At 49.1% G+C, this 18,553-nt stretch overlaps 7 protein-coding genes across 7 annotated transcripts; 4 read left to right on the forward strand and 3 right to left on the reverse strand.

Annotated features, from left to right (window-relative positions):
* Positions 1-182: 182 nt before the first annotated feature.
* An16g07190 (hypothetical protein) lies at positions 183-2,023 on the reverse strand (the record flags this gene model as incomplete). Its single annotated transcript, XM_059745268.1, has 6 exons — positions 183-442; positions 681-836; positions 952-1,064; positions 1,180-1,326; positions 1,500-1,868; positions 1,947-2,023. 6 exons carry the CDS (start codon positions 2,021-2,023, stop codon positions 183-185), a joined length of 1,122 nt encoding a protein of 373 aa, XP_059606778.1.
* Positions 2,024-2,250: 227 nt separating this feature from the next.
* An16g07200 (uncharacterized protein) lies at positions 2,251-3,128 on the forward strand (the record flags this gene model as incomplete). The annotated part of the gene is made up of 2 exons (XM_001397983.3): positions 2,251-2,268; positions 2,322-3,128. 2 exons carry the CDS (start codon positions 2,251-2,253, stop codon positions 3,126-3,128), a joined length of 825 nt encoding a protein of 274 aa, XP_001398020.3.
* A 623-nt stretch (positions 3,129-3,751) lies between these two features.
* On the reverse strand, positions 3,752-5,014 carry An16g07210 (uncharacterized protein; the record flags this gene model as incomplete). Its single annotated transcript, XM_001397984.3, has 1 exon — positions 3,752-5,014. The coding sequence occupies one exon, from the start codon at positions 5,012-5,014 to the stop codon at positions 3,752-3,754; it is 1,263 nt and encodes a 420-aa protein (XP_001398021.3).
* Positions 5,015-5,810: 796 nt separating this feature from the next.
* An16g07220 (uncharacterized protein) lies at positions 5,811-7,157 on the forward strand (the record flags this gene model as incomplete). The annotated part of the gene is made up of 4 exons (XM_001397985.3): positions 5,811-6,110; positions 6,192-6,456; positions 6,509-6,705; positions 6,768-7,157. 4 exons carry the CDS (start codon positions 5,811-5,813, stop codon positions 7,155-7,157), a joined length of 1,152 nt encoding a protein of 383 aa, XP_001398022.1.
* Positions 7,158-7,578: 421 nt separating this feature from the next.
* An16g07230 (uncharacterized protein) lies at positions 7,579-9,197 on the forward strand (the record flags this gene model as incomplete). Its single annotated transcript, XM_001397986.3, has 5 exons — positions 7,579-7,624; positions 7,676-8,248; positions 8,300-8,411; positions 8,464-8,519; positions 8,626-9,197. 5 exons carry the CDS (start codon positions 7,579-7,581, stop codon positions 9,195-9,197), a joined length of 1,359 nt encoding a protein of 452 aa, XP_001398023.1.
* Positions 9,198-12,703: 3,506 nt separating this feature from the next.
* Positions 12,704-13,332, reverse strand: An16g07240 (hypothetical protein; the record flags this gene model as incomplete). Its single annotated transcript, XM_059745269.1, has 5 exons — positions 12,704-12,727; positions 12,826-12,855; positions 12,993-13,021; positions 13,052-13,145; positions 13,264-13,332. The coding sequence occupies 5 exons, from the start codon at positions 13,330-13,332 to the stop codon at positions 12,704-12,706; spliced, it is 246 nt and encodes an 81-aa protein (XP_059606779.1).
* Positions 13,333-15,655: 2,323 nt separating this feature from the next.
* Positions 15,656-17,095, forward strand: An16g07250 (uncharacterized protein; the record flags this gene model as incomplete). Its single annotated transcript, XM_059745270.1, has 5 exons — positions 15,656-15,805; positions 16,003-16,131; positions 16,232-16,690; positions 16,999-17,022; positions 17,078-17,095. 5 exons carry the CDS (start codon positions 15,656-15,658, stop codon positions 17,093-17,095), a joined length of 780 nt encoding a protein of 259 aa, XP_059606780.1.
* Between the last annotated feature and the right edge of the window lie 1,458 nt (positions 17,096-18,553).

Raw genomic sequence — 18,553 nt, forward strand, 5'->3', positions numbered from 1 at the left:
CCATACCCCTGGTGTTTTACTGGACTGCGGCTGGCTACCCAGTATGAAAAGTAGACAACTAATAATGCTAAGACTCGTCTCACTACATTTATAGTCGATCAATGTTATGCATGCGTGCTGCACACGAACAGGGATTGAACCTTGTTGATACTGGGCCAGTTAAGGTGGCCCTCCAATCCACTTCAAGAAACCATTGAGGAAACTATTCCAATAGCCGCAACTTTATGCATTGCAAGCCATGTGCTCGCTGACGTGAACGACTTAAGACTGTTGCCTTCCACGTACCCTTCCCCTGAACCGCCGAGGTTGATCGTTGAGTTTAGGTAACGCTCGGCCCTTTTGGGAACCGACGGCTGTCGATCAGGGAAGCCACCCGTGGTTCGGCTAACAGAAGCATTTGGATCAAACAGACATGGAACGGAAAGAGAAGCGGGAAAGAAAGCTGAAAGAAAGGAAAGTTAAACGACACCCGTACGCTGCTTAACTGGATTAACTACACCTAAATCGCTTTTCTGGATGAAGACCAGTGTGTGTTCTACATGCCTCATTGCGAGTCAGGAATTACCACCTCATTCAGGGCGGTGGAGCGGCTGGGAGAGTCCGGCTGATTACTGCGATGAGAGAAAATTTCTGAACGACTTCAAATATGCAGGGTCGTCTATGATTGGAGGAGTTGAAACCACAGTTCTCCAGTTTCAAGGAGCACGGAGCTGAGTAAACCCATCTGAGTTTCTTAGGGTTTCCGATAGGCGCTTCTATACCCACTTCCTGCTCGTCAGCCATCGCCTGATCCGCTTTTGCGGAAACACGGAATGCGCACCCAACAGTAAGTGCACCTGAAGACGTGATCGTCCTGAGTAACTTGTTCTACACTGCAGATTGTCGGATGAAGAAGACATTGCAGATCAACCAATTCAATAGCAGAAGATTAGACTTCTAAATTCCCCAAACCTGGGGGGTTTCTTAAACGATCTGCTATCAACGTGATGGAAGTGAAACACTCGGCCGCTATCACCGCCCATTGCGTATGCTCGCCACTATTAACACATTTGGAGCCAGGGTTCCTGGGCCGTGGATCCCGCGATCCGGATACTGTGGTGCAAAGTGCGAGTGAACTAGCTGAAGGGTGGATTGAGATTTATATTAACTGATATTACGCTGGAAATTACTTTGCATGACCCTGATGAATCGGGTTTGAAGCATAAGTCAGGAATTGCTATACTTAAGTCGCCAACCGAAATACTTTTATCTATACTATCCAGCCTACCAGGGTTACTGGCTACACATCTAATGATGGCTCGTCCCTTGCCACGAGGGTGGTCTGCTCTTCAACAACAGAGTGGCCACACTGGGACCAGTTCGACTCAAGTCATACGACCGGCTCCACTTGCTTAGCACACCATGGAAACTATGAGCGTGCACTGGTGAATAATTTTCAATTGCGTTTCAAACGAATCAAAAATCCAGTTTGTGGACTGTGCAGTTGAATTCGCACCCACAAATAAGAGGGCTCGATTTTAAGCTCGCAAGATGAGGGTCCTTTGTCTCCCTGCTCTATGGGCGCGCCGAGTATCCTCATACGGAAGAGGGACCCATATCTAGATCTCCCACTTTTCGCTGCGATCGAGCGTTCGAGGTATGTCCTTGGTCCACTCGATACATATTCAATAAGCTTCCACCTTATTTTGTAGTTCTGTCTTCTTTCCCCCCAGTCTACATAGTCCATGTTCGGCATATACTCGGGGGTTCCTTCGTTATATCTCAGCACACTCCTCGTCTTACTTGCATATCTATTATCAAGACCCTTTTCTATATCCACCGTCCAAATGGACCACGAAGCGTAATAATCGCAGGCATCAACTTGCTTACTCTCGCTCAATTAAACACTCATTCATATTCATCCTGCCAGTTCTAAAACCGTCATTCCCAGTAACAAAGCATCCAACATGGCTCCCACATCGAGGGGAGCTGAAATGATAAGCATCGTTACGGTGCTTGTTAGTCTCGCATTTCTAGCAGTCATTTTACGCATAGTTGCCCGATTCAAACGCAAAGTTCATTTCGGTGTGGACGACTACCTTTGTTTTGCATGCATGCTCCTGCTCATTGGCATGCTCATTGAATTGTCTCTTTGTGGGTTATCCTAAAGATTATTCAATAATTTAGAGTATTCAACCTTGCTAATAATCAACCCAAGGGGTCACCATCGGCGGCAACGGATCTCATCAAAGCAAGTTAAGCAGCGAAACAATGATGAACTTCTACAAGGTACTAACCACCCCTCCCAACCACACCCAATCTTTACCAACGAACCACTCCAGATCTTCCTCGCCAACCAATTCACCTACTTCTCCCTCTGTCCCCTCATCAAAGTCTCAATCGTTTGCTTCTACCGCCGCATTTTCACCACCCGAACCTTCCAATGGACCTCCTTCAGCATCAACACCCTCATAATCCTCTGGGGTCTAGGCGTCTTCCTAGCCTGCGCTCTCCAATGCCGCCCCCTAAGAGCCTACTGGGACCAAAGCGTCGACGGCCAATGCATAGACGGCTACACCCTGATCGTCGTCAACCAGATATTCAACGTGTTCATGGATTTCGTCCTCCTCGCCCTCCCCATCCCCCTCATTTGGGGTCTCCACCGCGCCTGGCAAGACAAACTCGCCATCAACGGCGTCTTCGCTCTCGGTGGCTTCGTTTGCTTCGCGAGTATATTCCGCGTTGTGGTCCTCTTCTGGATCAAGGATTCAGACATGACGTATACCGTCTATCAAGCTACGCTTTGGACGCATATTGAGCCGTCTATTGGGCTTATCTGTTCTTGTTTGCCGACTATTCGAGGCTTGTTTCCGAGAGGAAAGCTCGGGAGCAATAAATCTCATAAATATCAAAATGAGGTGCCATATTATGGGAATACGGATGTCAGCACCTCGAACTTTGTGGCTACGGGTCGCAAGACGCCCACTGCGGAGTCTATTAAGTTGGAGGATGGTGCCCCGAGAAGGTCGAATTCGAGTGAAGGCGGGCTGCCGTCTAGTGTTAAGAGTAATGATACTAGCTGGTTGGATATAACTGTCCGCACGGAGATTGATGTCAGGCAAGATGATCTGCCGCGGTATTTCAGATGAGGGAGACTGAGCTTTGAGAGCATGGATTTACATGTTTTCATATTTCGTCTCAGCTTATACGCCAATCGAGCTGGATGCTCTTGTGGCGAGCAACTCCTGTATGAGTGACGATGTTGGGATGCTTTACGTCCTTCTGAGCTTCGATTCTATGCCTGAATCGGTACAGACCTATCCGCATAGCAGTGTTGCGCACTGCTTGGATACCAGTGTGGCTATATGGCAGCTGTATCCCTGCGCGTGCGCATCCTACTACCTGCCACAGCAGATAGATTTGTTTCTCTGCATACACACAGAGGGACACTTCGGCATCCCGTGGGTACACAGACTTGGATGCCACTTTGGCTTGAGATATGGCCAACTTACTTTATCGGGGTATCTCCACGCACTGCCCTCGATACAGAAATACAGCTCCTGATCTTCACCCACGTACATTGGACGCACGATATGACATACGCTTCTAATGACCATCACTCACATGGTATCATTTATCATGCATTCTGCGCAACTTATTCTCGTTACGCCTGTGAAACAAACATGTCGCTAGCTAATTTCCGATTCATGGTGTATCGTTCCATACCCTCAATGCACTGCTGGCTGTCCAGCTGCGAATTCCTACTCTTATGTTAGCTCACTGTAGACCACAATTGTACTGAAATGATAGTACTCACTGGAAACGCATTGGTAATGCTGGTAGCCACTCTCTCCACGTCCTCGGCCAAACCCTGCACCCCAGCATCCCACTGCCGGATATGCTGTCCTGTAGTCGCATTTCCTCCATCGAAGTATATTATCCCGTCAATCTGATCAATACTCCCCTTCAATCGACCCTGCTCGACCATCCTCGCCGCATAATCTTCCGCCTTCTCCCCCGCCGTGAAGTCCCCGCTCCCTTGAAGCCCCAGGATCGCACCCAACGCATCAGTCGTAATATTTTCGTAAAGTTTGCTGGCCGCAACCAAATTGTGTTCAACAACAGCCTTATCAAGCACCGTAGACCCATCAGCCGTCACAGCCAACTGATGCGGCGCCAACCGCTGCGCGAACGCAGCCACCTCCTCTGGAGTCAGCAACCGATCCAGGAACATTTTCTCCAGGATAGCAAACTCATCCACCGACGTCGACCGATCATCCTTATACAACGTCGCGAGGATCCGAGACCGCTGCGGCCCGGCCGGAGCGAGCACCGCACACCGAATAGCAGCCGCCAAGGCCTGCAATCGATCCGCTTCATCCACTCCCGCCGCAAGGCTAACATTGAAGTATTCCTGACTAGCATCGAGAAAGCGTCGGCGAGCATCCAATATACGAGCCTGGGATAGCTTGAAATGTAGCTTCAACTCATGATCCTCGATCTTACTCGGTAGGTTCTTGATGCGGTTCAAGAAAGCCTCCGCACTTGTGGTATCGTCTTCCTCGAGGTAGTATCTCACAATCCGGATCCATAGCCGCACCTTGGCTGCGTCGGAGACCAGACGCTGCGAACTGTCGATGTGGATGCCCTGCAGGGCTTTTGCGGCGTCGGTGTACTGGCCTTCGGCTTCGTAGGCATCTGCGAGGAGCTCGCGGATCTGCGCGTCTTGTTCTTCGACAGAGGTGGATCGGGATTGGAGGAGGGTGATGGCGTGTTGGCCGACGCTGATTTGGGTTTCTTGGGTGAGTTTGCGGAGGACGACGATGAAGGAGTCGAGGATGGGGCGGGCGGCGACGATGCTGATGTCTTCGCTGAGGACGGAGTCAAGAAAGTAAATTAGGTCTCTAGAAATCTGGGGTTCTGTGGACGTCGATACGATGTCGCTGAGGAGGTTGTTGTAGAGCTGCAGCTTGTTTTGGGGGTTCGCGGAGGATTCGATCTCCGCGAGGGCGGAGGTGATTTTTTGGGAAGCCATGGGTGGGTTGGTGAGGTGCCTAGAAGTTGACTGTGAGATTGATGTGAGATATGGCACTCGGAATAGGTAGGTAATTGTGGGTGGAAGTAGTGTTCTTGATGGGCAGAGGGGTTGATGGGGTGATGTACGTCAAGAACATGGCGTGGATGCCGATGAAGCAGAGGTGAAGCTGGGGGGGCTTATCGATAAGGGACTACAAGCACAGCACTCAATGCAGCACATCTGTAGTAGAGATTCGCAACACAATTTGACTCTAAACCTTGGGCAAAATACGGAGTATTCCTGTCTGATGCTTGAGCACTCTGTAATTCCATGGTATACTAAAACTACGTCTTGCACATCATCCCCAAGAAAGATATTCCTATTGACGGGAATCTCCGCCTCAGGAAAGAAAATTTCAAGTATTGTGCGGGCTGAATTAATGGCTTGTTTCCAGTAGAATAAGCAGAATATCCAAATAACCTCTAGATGAGTGTAAATGTTTAAGCGCTAGACGAATCTAGCAGTGAGTGCATCCTCGACGCTGAGACAGTATAATGAATGCAAGAGTGTTAATGTTTTCCTGCCGCCACCGCCTTTGGCGACCCGCTCGGGCGGCAGCTTTCTTGCTTGCGGCGACGCATCTTCCCCATTCAAAGCTTCAACATCGCGTACGTCACTGACGATTTCTCTGGAAGTCATCTAGTCCTTTGATTTGTCGCTCATTTACGCCTCAGTTACGATCGCTCTGTTAGCCTCGGAAAGCTGGGCTACTCGTCAACCCTTTCTTCGCGCCAATATTAGGCTGTGTGGCGCCATGGTCCCCCAGGTCAAACAGGAGCCTGATTCCCAGACACCATACATCAAACCCGACCCATATATCAAACAGGATCCCGACAGCAAGGATACAGTACTCGCTGATATCGACGATGAAGATCTATATGAGGATGCGGGCGATCTAGACTTCTCGGCTGCGAACCAGAGCGTCTGGCTTTCACGGCTTCCCCGGTCACTATGGGAACATTGGGCGCATTTGTCAAACAGCGCCGGCGATGACGACGAGGAGATTCAGATTGGGACAATGAGGATTGAGGGTACACAGAATGATCTCAAACGGGTAGGTCTCTAAATGCGATGAACTTTGTCGAGGGACCTCGGTTTGTGTTACACACGGACTGACACTTGCGACCTTTTGCAGGTCAGTTTGCGCATAAACGCACGAGAAGACAATCGCGATATTCCTAAAGACTATCTACTGCAACGGCAAACGATAACCTCAGAGAATGTTTCGCACTTGACGCAAAATACGTACCTTTTCACGGAGAGGGACCTCCCGGGTCATGAGAATCGTATGGTGGTTTTTGGCGAGGCGCGTTCGGCGCTCTATGAGTCGATGAAGCGGGATATGAGGAAGAAGGAGCGCAAGAAGAAATGGGAGCCCTACGTCAGGAAAACGGTACCGAGTATGTACCATCTGTTACTGCGACAAAGGAGATCTTGCTCACATTGTAATAGAACAAACCGCTTTGGTGGGGAGCGTGAGTGAAGAGTTCAACTGCCTTCCGGTTGAGAATGAGGAATTCCGGCGGTTGTCGGAGAAGAAGGCTCTGGAGGCACTCAAACCGAAGCGTGAGACTGTATTTATCGATAAGATTCCGGGCAAGATGCTCCAGCCGCGGAATGCATTGCCCGGAGAGAAGGGTGCTTTTGTGGTAAGTGTGCCTTTGCCGTGCTCATTAGTCCTACTTTACTTACCAAACACTTTTCATTCCAGCAAGCAACAAGGCCAGTCAAGCCCAAGGCCCAGGAGAACAAAACCACTCGTATGCCTCAAAACGAGCTGTTGGATCTTATCTACCAGTGCTTCAGGGAATACAAGTACTGGCCATTTAAGAACCTCAAAGCGAGACTGCGACAGCCCGAGGCTTATCTCAAACAAACTCTGGAAATGGTTGCGCATTTGGTTAAAGCTGGTGACTTTGCTATGACCTGGGAGCTGAAGCCCGAGGCGAGGGAAAGCAACTACGCCAATGCGATGTACAACGATGCTAAGGATGAACTCGCTCCGGGAGACTACAACTTCGAGGACGGCTCTGAAGAGGAAGCCACGCCTTCCGGTATGATGACAGATAATGACGAAGGACAGTTCGAGAACGTTGTCTAAGGATATAAATCCTATGTAGCATAAGGGCCATGGCGTTTCTTTGGGGTTTGGGCGATTTGATACAGGCTGTTTAGATAGTATATCATGAGCGCTTAGATGACAGGCCCGACATCTAACACGCATTTTCCAGAGCCAATATCATCGGCTGAATTGCAAGTCATTAATTATCTCTTTGTTCGAAGTAGAATCTCATACCGTAGTCCTTGTAAGGCCATAGACAACGATGACATCCATACAAAGCGCCGCAACACGTGACCATCGGCCGCCACACACCGCGTTCGTCATTTCATCACCCGCCTCATCAACACAAGCTCATTACTTACAACTCAGCGGCGTCTGTCATTCAACTACACAGTATAAACGAGAGATTCTACTTTGAGTGACTTGCTAACGTGGCTTTTTGCCGCCTACTCAGGTTAAAATGACAGAAGATCAGGATCTGATGGCCAAAATCAGCCAGCTTGCTGGTAAGCGCATTCTAGCTATCCGTAACCGTGCCAGCCTCTAACCTCATCCAGGCCAGATTAATAGGCACAAAACCCAACAATCTCAACCTGAGTCCCCCTACAGTAGTGAAATAGCTCCAGGCCACCACGTCTCACGACATGTTCCTTACCGAGGTCGCGGGTGGGCGCCTTATCGTGGACGACACTACGCACGAGGACGTCATGTAGCCCCCCATCGCCACCGTACCCTCATCCTCAACAACGCAACATCAGGTACACCTGGATCGGCTACTCCAGCTGGCACGGGGACTGATACAGACGGTGAGGCGCGATCTGCAACACCAAACGAATGGGTTGTGAAACGCGATCGTCATATGCAGCTCATCAACACTTCGATATACGACAAAGAGACACAAGCGAGGACGAAGGCAATGGAGGAGAGTCGCCAGGCCAAGGCGCAAAAGAGAGCACAGGTCGAGCAGGCTAGAGTTTTGAATTACGCACAGGGTGTTGGCCGAGTGCATCCTACGGGCTTCGCGGCTCCTCAGGTGTCTACTGCAGACCCGTCAGCGGAGTATCAGGTTTTCGTCAACGATATACCGTTCCGAGTGTCGCGTGGTGGTGGCAAGCTAATCCGGGTGTCTGGTGCGTGCGCTGTAGATACTCTGGTCAAGCGAACTAGCTTACCGGTTATAGATAATCCGAATACTGCCAACGCTACGCCAAAACGAGTGACAGTGGCAGGCGTCGCTTTTGTCCGGAGCAAGAACGGAAATCTCCACCGTTTGGGTGCTGTTACATCAAAAAGGTGGCGGCTGTGTTGTCCATGTGGCGAGTTTGGAAGCTTACTTCATTTATAGAAAACCAATGACGGTCAAGAAGAAGAACGCGCTTTGCCAGCGATTTACTACGACGGGTACCAATGCTTTCCCTACACGAGGCCCTGAGTGGCACTTGCCCCCATCTCATTATTTGTTTCATCTTCTGCGGGATCACGCTGATCAGGATCTTCAACCGTTTAGGCAGCTGCTACAAAGGACCAACATGCCCCTATATTCACGACCCGAACAAGGTTGCAATGTGCAAGGACTTCCTTCAGACTGGTCAATGCAATGCAGGTATAAGTTGTGATCTCTCTCACGAGCCTTCGCCCCACAGATCCCCTGCCTGCGTGCATTTTCTGCGAGGGCGCTGCTCCAACCCCGAATGTCGCTATGCCCATGTTCGCGTGACCCCGGGCGCTCCTGTGTGCAGGGACTTTGCGGTTCTAGGATACTGCGAAAAAGGTGCCGAATGCGACCAACGACACGTTCACGAATGCCCAGACTATGCGAATGAGGGCGTTTGCAACAAGAAGCGCTGCCGCCTTCCCCATGTTGATCGGGCCGGACAGATCAGGAAAAACGCCGCTTCTAAGACCGATGCTATGGCCCAAGCGGAGGAGTCTGATGCATCTAGCGAGGAGGAAGAGTACGATGAGATTGACACGGATGACGTCGATTCGGACGATCTCGATGAGGATGAGCCCCAACTCATCGCGGCCGAGTCAGATACTGGCGAGGTGTCGCAACAACAGGACTACATCCGTCTCTAAACATTCATACCCACTAACCTTACTACAGACTGTAATTGAAGTTGGCTTGGATTTACGGATACCCCAAACAGAGCAAGAAAAGGGCAATGGCAAAAGGAAAGAAATGCAAATAAATCAGAAAGAAAGAAACACAGAATAAGAGGGAAATATATCATTACATAGTGGCCAATTAATGCCTGCCTTGAAAGATTGATGCCTTACGGACTGTCGTGTTCCAGTCGCAGATGAAGATACCCATATGCGTTCAACGTGTTATTTACTCGCAGACGGTGTGTATACGAGTCTGTTTGACGATCTTGGATAAATTTCAAGGGTTGGTAAGGGGTGACACTTCGAATTGTAGCGCTACATGATGACGTCGTGTCTTGAGACGTGAAGCCATAGGTAGCATACCAATGGAAATGAATATCATTTTTTTCTATTTCTGTTTCTGTTTACTGTACCATGCTACATCTCACTTACTTCCTTGCTGCAGAATTTGCTTCAGACTAGCCACACGTGCTGCCCAGGGTGAGTCCGGGGCGTCAGGCAGTACCCATCCCCCTGTGTCCTCACCTGGCGACCCCAAGAGAGAGACAGAGGCAGACAGACGTGTGAGTCATACACCCCCAACGTGACAGGAAGTCAGGTCGAAGACGATCAAAAGCCGACGACCCCCACAGCGTGGATCCCCGTCCGATGCAATGCAATGCAAGCTAGCTCTTTAGTCTAGCGACTAACGGTGAAGATAACCAGCTAAGGGGAGGTACCTGGTCTCTGGCTGGTGCACTGCAAAATCCTAGCCATGTCAATGGCTGCTTTACCCATATGGTTCGCATGGACCAAGGCGAGCCACGCTGCTTTTTTCTCTCTTTCCCTTTCCGGGTTCCTCTTTCTGTCTTCCTACCTAACCCAACTCTTACTTACCGCGTGTTCCGGGATGGCACGGGCGTTCTTTGTGCCGGTTGGAGCGATCAGGGCCGGCCGGGAGGACGATGAGACGCGACACCCGCCATGCCATGCCATGCCTTGAACCGTGCTGATGCGGATGCGGACTGCGGACACCAACGAAAAGCTGCCAGCCAGGCTGTTAGTAGTTGAGTCTAAGCAAGTCGAGTTGAAACACCTGTCCTGGGGTCTTGTTTCATGTTTGTTAGTCCCGACTTTCCATTGCCTCGTGGCTTGCTATTACTGCCCTGGCCGGGGGCCGGATGTCATGGCACCTATCATCAATCCTCCTACACACGTACAGACTACATACATGTACATATCTGTAAGCACAATATTTGCTCCGTCCCTACTACTACCGGCAGGGGGACCTTGCTTAGGCGATAATCAATAAATGCTCCTTGGAGGGTCTCAGTGGCACGATGTTTGTTCCGGGGTGAGGAGGGGAGGGGGCCTTAGCGACCTACCGCCACATGCCACAAGCCGTAGTCTATATGCATGGGGAACATACTCCCTACTCACTAACTAACTAGGTACTAGATGGACGACTAGGATGAAGGAATAAGGCAAAAGAAAAAGAAAAAAGAAAGGCGATCAGATCACGGACCGGTGCAGTCTGTGCCTGATGACAAGCATCACCGCACCGCCAATTGGCTTAGATGGACCAGTTGAGAGGGGAAGGGCCCAATGACCGCCATTCCTTCAACACCGATATTTTGCATCTTTAGTATCTAGTAAGTTAGTTACTTTGTATCTACCCGATGAGGTGCCCCTCGTTTAGCTTTCTGGGGAAGACGCAAGCGGAATCCGATAGGCAGAGTCTTCGAGAATGGTCGACGGGGTCCACTATGTTAATTTCGTTTGTTCCTTGATGGAGATACTGCAGTTGAGGACCGAACTGGAGATGATACCGCACATGATATTTACTATTTACTACTAGCCACTTAGTTACTTAGTAGTCGTGGTGTACAGTCGTCGACCAGGGCTCTTTTGTTCCTTTGGATGCCCAGCCCACTGCTGATTGACGGAAAGCCGTAGATCAGGCCGGGAAACGTGACTTGGGGCGGTGTTTGTCGCTGCTGGAAGTTGCTTTGTTTTGTTGGAACTGACTGACTTCCAACTACAACTCTGGTGCCTAGCAGTGAACCATTCCAATTCAGAGGAGTTGATGCTATTCTTACTATCCTATCCTATTTCCATTTCCAACTGCAAGTCACTTAGCACTCAGAATTACCTCATTTCATCGCTCTCCTCTACCGGCTTCGTAATGCAAACTACTAAATTTATACGATCAGCAGCCTCCGTTGGGCAACAATGGTATCATGCAACCGAGTCCGAGAAAGCCAATCTTCGAGAACGAGACTGATCGGCCCACTGACCCGAGAGCTCCCTTTATTCATTTATTTGAGTATGACAATACTCTCACACTTTATGCATCTTCTCTGAATAAGCCTATCGTCGTTGATCGTCCGTAAGCCATTGGCTTCTGAGCAGTGTGGTTTATGATTGTGGTAGAGCCACCAGCACGTCCAATCCGACACCTTGTAAGAGCCAAAAAGTCACCTCAACCCATTGCTGACGGCCATTCCCTAGATAGCAGCCCGCATGCGCTGATTCTTCAAGAGGCGAAGTCTTAATTTCCGTTCAGTTAGCACCACTCCACCGGTCGCTTCTCTCGCCTCTTTCAATTGGACCCGGGGCTGGTGTACACCGCCAGAATGGCCACTCGGCATCGTCATCGCAAGACGAGCGATTACCCGGAATGGAGGTCGTCGCCAGTCACGGCAGGCCCGAGATGCTCCTCTCCTTGTCTGATGGCAAATTTCGAAATGAGAAATCAGATTTAGACTTGTCGGCTGCATTCACGTGTCTGTCTGCCGCTGACCACCATCACCCCTATCCCCCGGCCTGATCCTATCCAGGACCCCGGGTTGAATAACGGTCAGATTCCATACCCACCCAACTTTCCCTTCCACCCACACCTGCACACCGTACATGTTCGCCTCTTTGCTGCAATTCCAAATCACCATGAGGATTCGCTTTAACTCAATGAGAAAAAAAATACATGAAAGAAAACTGCTTCTAGGTATTGTTTCAAGTTGTCTTTTTGGCTCGTATCCGATTGGGCTTGCTTCCTTTGTCTTTGTTGTTCACTGCTGATTTGCTTGTGAATCGATATCGGATGCAATCTGCTCCTTCGACCCCTTCACTTGGTGCATGAGATGATCTGAACACCGGCAAAGTTCATGCATTGCATCAGCAGTAGTAGTAGCAGCAGCTGCTAGCAGGCATATGTAGGGCAAGTTAATTGCTTTTTTCTGTCCTTCTTTTGCATTTCACGTTCCACGCGATTGTCGCGAATAGCGGGCACCGCTGCTCGCGGCCCTGAATATGACATGCTTACGAATGACTCTTGCTTTGCTCTCCATGCGTACCCGATAACAATGCACATCGGTAAGAATAGGAGTAGATACTGCGTAGATGAGATGATCGATACATTATTTCTTTCTTCCGTCCTTGATTATACGTGCCACAAGTCAAATCGCCTATCTTCCTGTAAAACGTGGCATCAACTCTTACTACAATTGCTCCTCTATTTGACACTAGGAGCTTCAGCTAAGCTTCAATCTCACCCAAACACAGATAGTAAGGCTAAGGCTACGGAGTAGAAACCACCAACCCATGACATCAACACACATACAACCCCAACGGATCCTAATTCATCCACAACCTGAAACACCAAGTCATCAAGGGGATGTCAGTCAAGCACGGATAGATATCCCAATCAGGAAATCATCTAGATTGGTAAGGCTTCGAGAAAAATTCGGAGGGGGGGGGGGGCGGGAAATGAATGAGTGAGTCACACACCCTCTCCCTCTTTCTCTGTTGCTCGCAAGCTACACTACGCAGCGCACATACCAACAAACCTCCGCCGGAGACGTCAGTACTAGATACACAGTAAGTAACCTGACCACCGAGTGGTCGGTGACGGATGTCCAAGCTTGCCGACTCTACTACGTACTATCTAATAAGTAGTATAGTGCAGTGGGTCTTGGATTCTTCTGGTCTGTTTCATCTTATCGATAGTAGACTAGCACAGAGTAGTAGTTGGAGAGTTGGCGGTAAGTGGACTTGCTACTTTTGTCCATGTGCATAAAATTTCGGGGACTTTGTTTATTCCATCATGGCGGTGGATCATCGCAGGCATTGTCTGTCGTTCTCAATACTATGCTTATTCACTGGCTCTTGATTTGATTGACTACATATGGAGGACTTCGGGGTATTGGGTTTCTCGAATCATGGGGGTCGGGACACGTTGGTTTGGGGAAATGAGGTAAATGCTGTGCTGCACAGGATGGTGCGGGTGTGGTGTGCTGCTACTTAGTATCGGCCGAATTGGAGGGAAGATTCTCGGACATCGTTTGTTGTTGCTGTTGTTCTTCACTGGTAGTAGTTATGATGCTATAGTGTTAGAGGATATGTATTGTAGCATCACTGCATTAAGCCAATCATAGAGGATGGGTAAGCAAATGCCTGCTAACTACTTACTCATTACTAACTAGGTCTATCCAGTTACCTACCTAGTAGTACCTACATGATCTGAAACAACAAAAGCCATATGGCAACACCCAAGCAGACAAAACAAGGCAAGGCAAGGCACACATAGCCAGCCAGCTACCTAGCGAACTAACTAAGGCACACACCCCCCTCATCACATACCAATCTACCTCACCTTATCTGCAGAAAATCACAATTACACCAACAACAGCCTCACATCACATCGTAGCTCTCATTCAAACTCTGGCTCGAGAGCTCGAGAGCTCGAGCTCTAGCTCTAGCTCTAGCTTCTGCTTCATGCCAAGCCAAGCACAGATAGGCCAAACCGCTTTCTTGCCTTGGCCCATGGCCATATGCTTCAACCCAAACTCGCCCTGTCTCTGCATGAGAACCCAGATCGTGCGGTGCGCGCACAGCAAGGATCCGAGCGAGATGCGATGACATCGATTGGATTGGTTCCCCGCAGGGAAAGTCAAGAAAGAAAAGGAAGCACTGATGCCTTACCTGGGGTTAATTACTGGCAATTATTCTTGTTTTATTTCTTTTTGGTTTCTTTGGAGTATGAGTAGGTATTTAGTTGAGTAATTGGGAAGTAAAGTAAAGTACGGTAGATGACGAATTCTGTTAATAGTGATGGGGTCACAGGAGGAGGGACGGGATGGGATGCGTTGATGCTAATTTAACGGAGTACTACGGCGTACTCTGTGTATCTTTCCTAATGGGGAAATTACCAAACATTAAGTTTTTTTTCTTGTCCTTCCTTTCGGTCGATAGACACTGACTGACTGACTGACTGACTCCCATCTCGTGACTCTGGCCGTTGAGGTTACTTACTTAGTACTTAGGTAAGATGGTTACCTAAGGACAAGACCCGTAGGTGAGTGGATATGGCTAGCCTAGATAGAAAGTATCAACCGCCACACGAGAAAGAGAAAAGAAAGAAAAAAATGCAGGTGAACCGTCAAAAGTGGATTAAGCTCCATAGGTGTGGTGGTGCTTATACCAAAAGAGGTAAATTAACTGACTACTACCTGCCTGACTAGTGAAGCACAGTGGAGGTGGGTAGGTAAGTCACTGACTTGCTTACTTACAGAGTACAGTGACTAAGGACTAAAAGAGGGCGGCATCAACGCCAAAAAGAAAAGCAAAGAAAAAAGCCCGGCAGCAATCATCCCCAAAAAGAGAACAAATCAATCAAAAAGTAGATTTTACTAAACCTGATCAATATCTGACTCGAGGCCAGCCAGTCCAAGATGAAATCCGATGAGAGTGTCCGTGCTTTGTTTCTGCATCTGAGTTGCAGCTTCCGTGCGGTATGTGCATTTCAGTATCTGTCATGGAATTGGTTCGAAAAGCACGGGCGGGCGCGCGGGTGTGTGAGTGTGTGTCGCAACAGAACGGGTGTGCATGCGATGCGCGCGCGCCGATTGAAGGGGCCGCGCGGGCAGGTGAAGACCCAGTCTAACCGAAATGGCAAAAGGGCCCTTTGTTTTGTTTTTTTGTCTTGTCCACCCATGGATTTACTGGCGGGCTTTGTTTCTTTGTGGTGGTGGATGTGGATCACGCTCTGGATGGATGGATGGATCTCGTTCTACGGGCCGGCCCTACCGGTACCAAAGATGAATTCGTTGTGGTTTTCTAGGTTCTCTGTCTAGGTGTCATGGAGGGGAAGAGCGAAATACAAACATGTGTTTAGGATAATGATGGATAATAATGATAGCAAGCGAGAGAGAAAGCAAGCAAACATCTAGGCTTGGGAGAGGCTGCTGTCACGGGCATATCTCACCAACAATAAGGATCACGATAAGAACGAGGCTTCAATGAAGGATGCGATGCTAGCCCATCGGATCATTCTCTCCTCTAAGCCGGTCTTAGTAGGAAACACTCCGTACTTCTTCATCAGGAATAACAGCCTGATCCAGCCCCAGGAGCTTTTGTTCCCAGCGTTCTGGCGTGCAAAGCTGATGATCACAATGGAAATAGTTTCCTCTTGGCCCATGAGGGATGTCGCACTGTCGCGCGCGCGAATGATTGGTCTTGCTCCCAGTGAGGGCTGGTGGGCGATACGCTGCTCTCAAGTTAGGGAATGTCCGGGGGTGTGGGAGGGGGGTTGGTGGTGTTCCGTATGTATTGTATGACATCGAGTCCATCTGATCCCAAGCCCTCCCTCCCTTCCTCCCACCGGAAGGGAAAAAAGTATGAGGGGGAGGGAGGGGGTATGGCCTCATCGTCTGGTATCCTTGGTATCGTCCTGTAACTCACGACTCGCCCTATCCTAGGGGTCGATCATGGGATGGATGCACACTGACTGAGCGCACAGACGATCTCCTCTTTTGGGCATCATCTTTCCCAAATCCAAAACACCGAGGAGCCGAGAGAGTCCCCATCCTCCCCAGGTCCTGGTAGGATGGATGGGCCTGTTGTTCAGGTACCTACCCACCTACATGATGTACGTACATTGTGGGATCATCATCGAACCTGAGGATGAGGAGGAGGGGGGGGGGGGGGGGGTTGAGTTGTGGTGTGGTGTGTGCTTGAAACCAACCCAGTGTGCTGGACCTCAGGTACCAATCAATCGTTTTGCGTTCCCGGATGTGATTACTGTAGGAAGGGATAGGAAAGGGAACCGCCTGCCTGAGTTCGGGCTGCTACGGGATAAGCGACTGGCAGAGAGAGACAGACACACAGAAAGACACAGAGACGGACAAGCACATGGATTAACGGAAGTTTCGACTGTATCGGATGGAGGGGTCGTACTGTCAGGAATGATCGAATCGATAGGCTCTCGATATCCGATTTGTGGCCCCACCCGTAATACTAACCATGGTTCTGATACCGACTACTCTGCACCCACTACGGAGTACTACTTACAGACATCTAAACTAACTATACTAGCATGGAAACTTATGGTCCCTACCGCTACGGACTTACTTAGTACGACTCCGGTCTCTAACCCACTTCCTACCCGGAGACCGGCACTCACTGGGAAGGGTAGTATCTACGAGAATGTTTGTTCCAAAAGGAACAAAGGTCCCAGTTGAGAACTTATCCCGAGCGGCAATCCATCGGTCCGGATGATTAACTGATGTTGGTATTCCAAAAGTCAGATAGTTAAGGTTAGCTGAGACAGGCAACGGCATATAGCCGCCGTTGTTATTGACGGGCGATGGTTCTTTGTCGATATTGTTGGTTAGGTTTGGCGGTTAGGGTTGATTATTCTTATGTTCTAATTATGCGACAGTTGGGGGGCAGATCCCACCGAATTCCTTCGGCCTATCATCTATCACATCCTGCACTATGTATGAGTCGCGTCTAGCGAAAAGCATACTTAGTTACTAAGGTTGGTAGGTATCTCCTACTTGATAGTTTCTACCGACTGCTGCTAGATGGCTTAGGTAGTAAATAGTAAATAAATTCTCACGGATAATGGTGGTACTCTCCTGATGTAATTGGGAACTGAAATAAAAAAGGTTAGGCCTACAATAAAGTACTACAGTAAGTAGATAGTAGACTGCTTACCGGCGAGGCGATCATCGGATTTCTTCCAGGGCAGCAACAATCTCGCTAGTTAGCCTCCTTAGTTCGTTCATTAGTACCTACATTTGACGATGTGAATAACCTCAACCTTTACCAACCTAGGGGATAGGATCAATCATCATGGGTACTACACAAGAAGCGTCACGATCATGATTCGTCTCTAGTCAAAAGCACTGGGCGAGTAACCAGCCAGGAACGATGATTATTCATCCACCCTTCTCGTCCCAAAGGTTCCCCTGCCAGCTGCACGTCTGCCCAACGAAGCATCCAATGGTCGCTCCTCGTTAATTTCGGGAGCAGTCAGAAATGTCGCCTCGTCTTTTGACTTTTCCGCTGACCGCCGGATGCTCGTTGGGTGGTTTTTGGGTGCGGCCGATTAGTGAGCGAGAGTGCGAGCGATGGGTCTGTGGTCTGTGGTCTACCTACTACTTTGTTTAGGGCCGATGGAGATGGGAGAGAAGACGGCCGTGGGAAAATCATGGGCACGGGATTTAGGTGGGATTTTTGGTTTTAGTTTTTTTTTGGGGGGGGGGGGGGGGGGGGGTTTTTCTTGGGCTCACTCACTGCTTCTCTTCCTTTTCCCTTTTTTTGTTATTTTTGTTTATTTTTTTTTTCTCCCCTTGTTTTTCCTAGTGCCTTTTTTTTTGTTCCCCCCCATGATTGCCGCTGTTGGTCTGTCTGTAGGTTATGGGTCAGGTCCCAGTGAGAAAGTATGGTTATGATTATAGTTAGTGATTTTATTTTTATTCGCATTTTTTTTCTTGGGATTTTATTCTGAATATTATTATTTTCTCTTTATTTTATTTTTAATTTCTGGGTAGAAAAAAAAAATATTCACTCATCCTAAGATTTTCGTGCTGGGTCGAAAAGCAGTCTTACTATTCTGAACTTGGTCAGGGACTCCCTCATCGCATGTTTCCTGATTCAGCCCCGAAGGATATATGGACTCCCCCTCCCGCTTGTCACTTGCTCTTGTCCTCCATCACAATCAATCAATATACTGAACTTCAAACTCTCTTCGCGAGAGGTTTCTGTCTGATCACAAGAGACCTCGATTTTACCTTTACCCCCCTCCTCCTTCATATTATACTTATTCCGCTTCTTTTCCTCCCCTACTCCTCTTCTGCCTCCACTTCGCTAGTTACTCTACTACACCTTGACCACCACCCGATCGATCTACTTCTCTTCTCACCTTATCTTATTTTTACACTCCCCATTCCTCCTCCCTTGAGACTTTTTCGAGAACATACTCTCTCGTTTTTCTTCTCACGGGTTATATCTTCAATCCTCCCATTCTGCACACTTGAGACTTCTGAATACTCTCACCAACCACC

The sequence above is a fragment of the Aspergillus niger genome, assembly GCF_000002855.4.
Source record: "Aspergillus niger supercontig An16".
NCBI lineage: Eukaryota > Fungi > Ascomycota > Eurotiomycetes > Eurotiales > Aspergillaceae > Aspergillus > Aspergillus niger.